Here is an 8,128-nt window from a genome sequence, read left to right as displayed (position 1 = left end):
CAAGTGCACATTGTTAAGAGTTGCCAAAGCCAAATTCAAACTCAACTGACATTGTCATGAATAAACGTCGCCACCAGAACAGTAAAAAATCAAACTCAATTGACATTGTCATGAATAAACGTCGCCACCAGAAAGGAAAAATTCCTGGCTGCAAAAAGAAATAAAGAACTATTTAGTCTATATACCGATCCGCAAAAAAAAATCTATATACCAGAATTCTCCAACTGACAGTCATAAGATGATAACATCCTAAAACCTCAGGATCTGTAAATGGGAACATAGGCTTAGCGACAACAATAGCAAGGGTCACAAAGTTTTGATATCATTATTCCATCAGATAATTTACTCGCTACACTGCAGTAAAATCTGAGGACATATCCATAATAACTAGCGTAGGTTTTAGAATGGTAACCGCGGATCCTATGATGACACCATAGGAAAAACTGCTCGTTTTGCAAAACTATAGATAGAATTATACATAGCCACCAAGCAACGTTTTGGCCTAGTCAAAAATCTGGCAAGCCCTGAGCAAAGGCTAATTTTGCCTAGTCGTCCAGCTCAATGATCTTCACGACAGAGGAATCTCCCACTTTCTGGCACACGACGACGCGGTCATGCGACTTGATCACACCAGATGCTTTGCCGTGGTCAAGAGCAACCTTCAACACTGATTCATTTGTAGTGCTAGTAGATTCAGCCTGCAGGGCAGAGAAACAATGTCAGTACAAATCACCAGCCAGACCGAGCATGTTCCTAGTTGGGTCCATATCAAGGAATTCTAGCTACCAAATAATTCAAGGTGGATGCAAGATGAAAGACCTCCAAACATCAGCATCACTGGTGCACACCAGCTTATAAGCTCACGTATTGCGTTTATAGTACACAAGAGTTAACAAACCAGCATACCACCAGTCAAGTTCGAAAGTGAACTGCAGTGTTACCGTAATACTCCCTCCGACCGGAAAAGCTTGTCCTTCAAATGGATGTATGTAGCATCAAGTGCTAGATACATCCATTTAAGGAACAAGTTTGGGACAAGCTTTTTCGGACAGAGGGAGTAGCTAATTTGTTAAGAGTAATACTAGAACATGATGCAAGCATAAACCCTATAAGCAGGATTAATAAGTTCACTGGCCTAGTGTATGTAAAGCATTCAGTTTTCACATATTTGGAATATGCACCAACGCCAACTGACATTATATTCCCTTTATGTCCAGAACAAGGGCGTTCATATTCATAGGTAGTTCCTATTTTCATATTATTGTAAAAATTGAGAAGAACAACCAAAAAATGGTTTGCAAAAAACATGCTTATATTAATGTATCCAACTGATGAAAGGCAGGTTAACTCACCGGATGACGTGGATCGGCAAGCATGGGAAAGAGACCTCTAACTATGAGTGATTGTCTTGCCTGCAGGAAGATAATGCAACGAATATGAGCCAAACACAGAAGCTTACTGTTTCTTATCAGAGAAAATTATATGGTACTCCCTCCGTCCAGAAATACTTGTCATCAAAATAAATAGAAGGGAATGTATCTAGATGTATTTTAGTTTTAGATACACCCCTTTTTGTTCATTTTGATGACAAGTATTTTCGGACGGAGGTAGTAGTATACATGTTAATTAGTGAGTCTAGCTGAACACCATGCTGTTCCTCATTAGGGAAAATTCTACAGAACATGTTAATTAGCAGTCTAGTTATACTCCCAATTTTTCGTTTTGTTAGGCACATAAGTATTTTCAGATCATCGATTTGGCCAGTGAAATATGAGGTATATGCTACAAAAGGTATACCATGACAAAGCCTGTTTCAAATACGATTTTTGATTGTATACTTCAGCATATAATACATATTTTGTTGGTCAAACTGATGATCTAGAAATACAGGCGTCCCTTGTAAACTGAAACGGAGGTAGTAGGAATTATGCACCATGTAAAAATAAAGGAAAACATACAGCAATCTTTTGCCAAGAGAAAAGAAGGATCTAGAAATGAAGTGCCCTTTTCTAGCATTACATGGCAAATACTTATATATATAGTTCCTCTGTATTGAGTTGCACAATTGTGCAAGGTTCAATGTTAGATTTGTCATTAACAAAAACTATAGCCTAAAGTTATCTTTCTAAGGTTGAAGATCAGCATTCTAGTTCTGAATCATTACCTAGATATAGCACATACAGAAGAAGGTAGTAAAAAAGTTACAAAGAAAAAGGCTGTAAACATACCTCAAATGCACCTGTGAAGCTCCACTTCAATTGATTTGTTTTCAGACGAGGAATGACAACAGAGAGGACAGGCATGGTGGGCCTGTACTTGGCAATTAGCCTGCACATACCAGATACGACATAATATATGAATCAATTGCCATTAAACTAGAAGCCTGTTAAGAAGAAATACTCTCTTCTTTCTACCTTGCAGCCCGTCCAGATGAGGTGAAGCAAATGATGACCGAAGCCTTAACTTTAATAGCAGCCCGCACCTAGCAAATACGTAGCAAATTATTTCAGACTTATAAACCCAAGTGTCACAGACTGATATTAAATCAATGGAAGACAGAAATTGTTCCCCTGTAAACACTAACAAAAGGTTGGAAAATGAAAAGAAACAAAATACGCACTGCAGAGGAAGCAATAGACTCCAAGTGGGTCATGGGTTCTCCCACATATTTCACAGTTCGCTTAAAGTACAAATCTTGGTTGAAGACCTTCTCAGCCTGTGAAACAATTCATGAAAATATATCACCAAAAATGAAGAGAGAAGGCGGGAAGAGTGAATTTCCATTAGATTCCATTAGAGTGCCAAAGATATACTTGTTGAGAACGCATTTAGGGGCTGTTCGGAAGAATAGTATTTATTTGCAACATTTTACTATTGAAGTCAGATTTGAACTATAAAAAGGAACTTATCAACAAATGCCCTCCCAAATAGGCCTGTGTTTATCAAGAGAACATATAGAACTCCAAAGAAAGTCACCTCAGCACAAATTCTGCCCACTGTTGAAATAGTCTCAACTGGATACAACCCACGGAGAGTCTCGGCACCAAGGAGAATGGCATCACTACCTGAACAAAACAATTGTGATTCATGTTACAACTTCTGTAATTATAGTTTGTTTAGGTGCAGTAATGAGCAGCTGTACAGGATCACCAAAATATAAGATATCTGCAAGAGGCAAAAACTAACCATCCAGCACCGCATTTGCCACATCAGTTGCCTCCGCACGAGTAGGCCTTAGGTTGTCCGTCATACTGTCCACAACACGAGTAACAACAGCAGGCTTTCCAGCCATGTTGCACTTGTGCAGAGCAGACTTCTGAAATAAGAACACCTAAAGAACAAACAAAGTAGTACTCAATAGAGACCCTTGATTTTTTTTAAAGCACATAAAATCATCACTAAGCGTCATGCAAATGGGAAAAATACATGTTAATCAAGCAAAAGGCCTTCACAACTGCCAAGGGCACTCACAATACTTGGCTCTGTAATTGAAAAAGAACGAGAGTGGAGCTGTATGTTCATATAGATACAGCTCTTAGCTCGTTTTCCTGTGCAGTGTAAATGTGTAATTAATGGTCTGATCCTTTGTGGCTTATCTCCCTATTTTCCTCTTCTTTCCTTTTCTCCACAACTAGGCCACAATGTTGAGATGTAAAAAAGATCCATAAACTAATTAAATGCAATATCATTTAGATATGACCCTTAAGAAACAATGCATTGGGGTGATTGTCTCTAATTTTTTCACTACCTAGGACAACAAATTAAGAGATAATGCATTGTGAAGGTTGAGATAACCAACCTTTTCAGGTGGAAGATCAATTCCAAGGTTCCCTCTTGAGAGAATGATACCATCCGCTTCCTCCAGGATCTCATCAAAATGGTTCAAGCCCTGCAAGGAATAAGGAGTCAATAGGTGGTAATCAAATCGAAGTTGCTCAGGAATGTTAAATGACTATTGTAAGAAGTGAATATGTAGTAAACAAATCAAAGTTGCTCAGGAATGTTGAAAGAATATCTTGAAATTACCTCCACATTCTCAATTTTGGCAAAAATCAGAGTTTGGCTAAGATCACCTAACTTAGAGAGGAACTCCCGTGCCTGCATTGCAGGAAAAATACCATCAATGTTAGGAACATTTTGCCAAAGTATGAAATGCAAACAAACATGTGATACTATTCAATCTGTTGGGGAAGATGGCACTGTGAAGTAGTACACCCTAAATATCCACGTAATGAGTTACTTACTTGCCGCACATCTTCTGCGTGCCTTGTATAAGAAAGAGAGAGGAAGTCAATCTTGTTTGGAGCACCCCATTTTTTCATAACCTGAAAGTGGGGCATGCTCATAAAGTCATATAATGGATTACAGCAAGGAGATCCAGTTTAAACAAAAAAATATTTTTTAACATGTAAAGTCTAGTCGCCAAGTTCTAATAAAGGAGAGAATACAAGGAGAGAGATATTCTTGGGAGGAGTTCCTTACATCTTTATCCTCATCAGACAGCGTGGGCATGTCGATATGGATCTGGGAGCAGTGCAATGTGAAGAGTGACCCAGCCAGGGTAGCTGAGTTCTTGATCACGCAAACCACGTCATCCCCTTGAACTTCAGAAACCTACATCAGGCAGTTGAGAGTTTTGGTATCAGAAATTGGTGAACACTAAGAAAGATCCTGCAACATGCATATAACACATCACATATGGCAAAACGCTTAATTGTAGCATGTCAAAGATTTCTACCTCCAGCCAAACTGATGTAGTCTCACTGCCCGTGAACAAATATTGCCCAACGAATATTGTGGCTCCGGGCTTCACAGCCTGCAAAGAACAAATGATAGCTCTGATTTAATCCATGCGGAGATACAAGTGGACATCTTAGTGCGACAACAAATGACAGACAACTGTGGATCTGCTTACAGCTACCGTCGCATACAATTAAATACAGACAGCACAAGATTCAGCGAGATGATAGAAGAGGGTTACCTTGGCGAGTCCAGCGAAGTTGATAGGGAGCAACTTGGAAGAGGCCTCCTGGCCCTGGTGAGGGGTGAGAACAACAGACTCGTTCTCTTCAAGCGAGATTGTGACTTCACTCTTGTTCACCACTTGCAACTCAGGGCCAACAGTGTCGAGCATAACCTGTCCAAAAATATACCCAATCGTCAAGCTCCACAGAACATATTTCACCTAGCTAACATCAGATCCACTCTGAGTGGCATGTTTCGGTGTGTGTAGGCAAAGTTGATTTCATCACGACTTATGGCCACAAATCAGCGTTGGTTGTGACAGCACTTACAGCACATAGCTTCTTGGTGGCCTTGATGGCGAGCTTGAGGTTCTCGAGTGTCTCCTGGTGGTACGCGGCATCCCCCCACGAGAAATCGAAACGGGCCACTGCAAGAAAAGAAAACACAGAAAATCAATGTTAGATTTAGAAAAGAGAAGAACAATTAATTAAGAGAGAAAGACACTCCGCTGTCGCGGAAGAAGATACGATTATACGAACCAGACATGCCGGCCTTTAGACAGGCGGAGATGGCCTCAACGGACCGGGACTTGGGACCCAGCGTCCCCACGATCTTCGTCATCGCCGGGAAGAAGTTCTGATTTACAAATAAAACATCAGTAAGGTTTGATCCAACGCCGATCAGGAGAGTCGAGCGGCCGCAATTAGGGTTTGATCCCCACGCAGATCATCAAATCCGACGGAGAGAGCGTGGGGCGGAGATGGACGGTTACCGGCTTGGATGGCTCGAGGATGGAGACCATCCGGATGGGCTCCTCGAGGAGCAGATTGGTGGAATGCATCTTCGCTGGCTCCTGAGATCAGATCGGCGGCGAGGGACGACGGCGTCGGGAGGCGGGGGCGCTTGCCCTCTCTTCTTCTTCTTCTTCTTCCCCAAGCAAGGGAGAGAGAGAGAGGAATGACCGAGACCTAGTGCGATGCGGTGCGGGATGCTCCTCCTCCTCCCCTCCTTTCCTGTCTTTTTATTAACCCCGCGACCTCGAGCCAGGAGGCGGCATCTGGCTTCCGGTGGGCCGAAGAGGTGGTACAGCGACACGCGGGTTTTGACGGCCGCTGCCTGTTTTTTCTACTGCGATGGGCCGGACACCGGAGCGGGCCGACCCGGACCGGGCGGAAAGAAAGAGCGGGGGCAAAATCATTGACTTTTCGAACAAGTTTTGACTCGTTTCTCATTCTCTTCCGCTGCAGGTCGCGTGGGTGGGACCGTTGTTCTCGTTGTTTCTTTCTTGGAGAACAATGTTTATTCCCTCAAAAAAAAAGAACAATGTTTATGACCGTAGATAGCGACCGTTGTTCTCCTTGTTTCTTTCTTGGAGAACAATGTTTATGATCGTACACAAGGGCTGTTCGGTAACCTCCTACTCCGTGAAATCTGAGAATATGTGGAGTCCCAACTCCGCGATTTTGAACTGTCGCTCCTCCAGCTCCGGGAGCGGAGTTGTGGAGGGGAGGGAATCCGAACAGGCCATCATATAGTGTAACCATTTCTTGCGACTAAATATTGCTTCAGGATCACAAATTTGTCTTCCCATATCAAGTAGAATATATCAGTATCACTGCAGTTGTCTCGTCATAATTTTACGTATGCATGGGAAAAAATCCATTTTAAACCCTGAACTCATAGAGGTTCGGCGAATCAAACCCTCAAGTCTAAATCCCTATCGTTTGCACCCTAACTATGCAATCCCGGTCTAAATCGAACCCTCGGGTCGTTTGCCGAACCGGGATTGCAAAGAATGGCCGGGATTTTAATTTTTTGAAACAATGGGCCGGGATTGATTGCAGAAAAGATACACTAAAAGTCGCGCGCAAATGGGCGGGCCCAATTCGCAGGCGCCTAGCCAATCAAAAAAGTGAACACCATGGGAGTTGAACTCCTAACCGTCCAATATTTGCCAGCTCTGCCAGCCAGCTGAGCAACAAAATGAGTACGCCTTATATGCAGCACTATATTTAAAAGTACAAACCAACAAAGCGGCAGATCCGGTGGTTTTCAACATTTCCTGGAAAAATTGTGAATAGAATTTCTTAAAAATGCGACCAATGTTTGGAAATCGTCAAAAGAAATACGATTATTCATTTTTAAAGCGTGAACATTTTCTAAAATTGTGAACAAATTTCAAAAATCTGGACAAGTTTTCTGAACTGTGAACATTTTTTTTAAAGTAAAGATAGACGTGTAGGCCGATGGCCCAGCAAACGCAAAAGAAAAAAAAGAGCAAAATTTATTAATTTGCGAGTAGCGGTAAATTTCAAAAACCTGAACAAGTTTTTTGAACTATGAACAATTTTTTTAAATTGAATTTAGATGTGTATTTCTATGGCCCAGCAAACGCAACAGAAAAAAGGGACAAAATTTATTAATTTGTGACAAGCGAGATAGGAACTCTAGACATGTACGTCGATGGTTGTTGCCATTAACCACTAGGTCATCTTCATTTAGTTGTGCACTATTAGGACAACAGAACTATTTGACCATTTTTTAATTCACGGTAACGAAAAAATCCGTAGAAATTTGAAAATGTTTACGAAAGTGAGAAATAGTTCATGAATTTGGCAAAAAGTTCATCGTTTTAAAAAGAAGTTCGCGTAGAAAAATCCACTGATTTGGGGAAAACAATCACGGAATTTGGAAAAAATGAAAAGTTCAAAAAGAGTTCATGGATTGGAAAAAAATTCACGGGTTCAAAAAGGTCCACAAGTTTTGTAAAAAGGTTCGCGCATTTTTTTAGCAGTGTAACGGAAACAAAAAATCAAATGGGCCGGCCCAGCATTTTTTCAGCAAATTTATGCCTCAAACGATGCGAGGGTTTGATTTAGACCGGGATTGCATAGTTCAGGGTGCAAACGACAGGGATTTGGACTTGAGGGTTTGATTCACCGAACCTCTACAGATTCAGGGTTTAAAATGGACTTTTTCCTATGCAGGGGCTCTTGGCTGGTACCCAAGGGCACACAGTCGCTTAGGGTTTTTCGAACCACCTATCGGTGCCGCAGTCGATCTACCTCCTCTCTTGTGGTCTTAGGGCCACAGAGACGTAGTGGATCTTAGCTCTTGCTGATGATTGGGCTCCATTTTTATGTGTTTTTTAAGTTTTGTTAGA

General features: G+C 41.6%; 1 protein-coding gene across 1 annotated transcript; it reads right to left on the bottom strand.

Annotated features, from left to right (window-relative positions):
- Positions 1 to 267: 267 nt before the first annotated feature.
- On the bottom strand, positions 268 to 6,024 carry LOC109735713 (pyruvate kinase 1, cytosolic). Its single transcript, XM_020294915.4, has 16 exons — positions 5,738 to 6,024; positions 5,505 to 5,601; positions 5,295 to 5,392; positions 4,982 to 5,137; positions 4,739 to 4,816; positions 4,483 to 4,614; positions 4,245 to 4,325; positions 4,027 to 4,098; positions 3,800 to 3,889; positions 3,187 to 3,331; positions 2,977 to 3,065; positions 2,621 to 2,716; positions 2,415 to 2,482; positions 2,229 to 2,328; positions 1,353 to 1,412; positions 268 to 698 (listed from the first exon to the last, which is right to left on the bottom strand). The coding sequence occupies exons 1-16, from the start codon at positions 5,804 to 5,806 to the stop codon at positions 546 to 548; spliced, it is 1,584 nt and encodes a 527-aa protein (XP_020150504.1). The 5' UTR covers positions 5,807 to 6,024; the 3' UTR covers positions 268 to 545.
- Between the last annotated feature and the right edge of the window lie 2,104 nt (positions 6,025 to 8,128).

Source organism: Aegilops tauschii, chromosome 5 (assembly GCF_002575655.3).
Source record: "Aegilops tauschii subsp. strangulata cultivar AL8/78 chromosome 5, Aet v6.0, whole genome shotgun sequence".
In the NCBI taxonomy this organism is placed as follows: domain Eukaryota; kingdom Viridiplantae; phylum Streptophyta; class Magnoliopsida; order Poales; family Poaceae; genus Aegilops; species Aegilops tauschii.
Note: the sequence above shows the minus strand (reverse complement) of the source record. Positions and strands in the feature narration are given on the sequence as shown.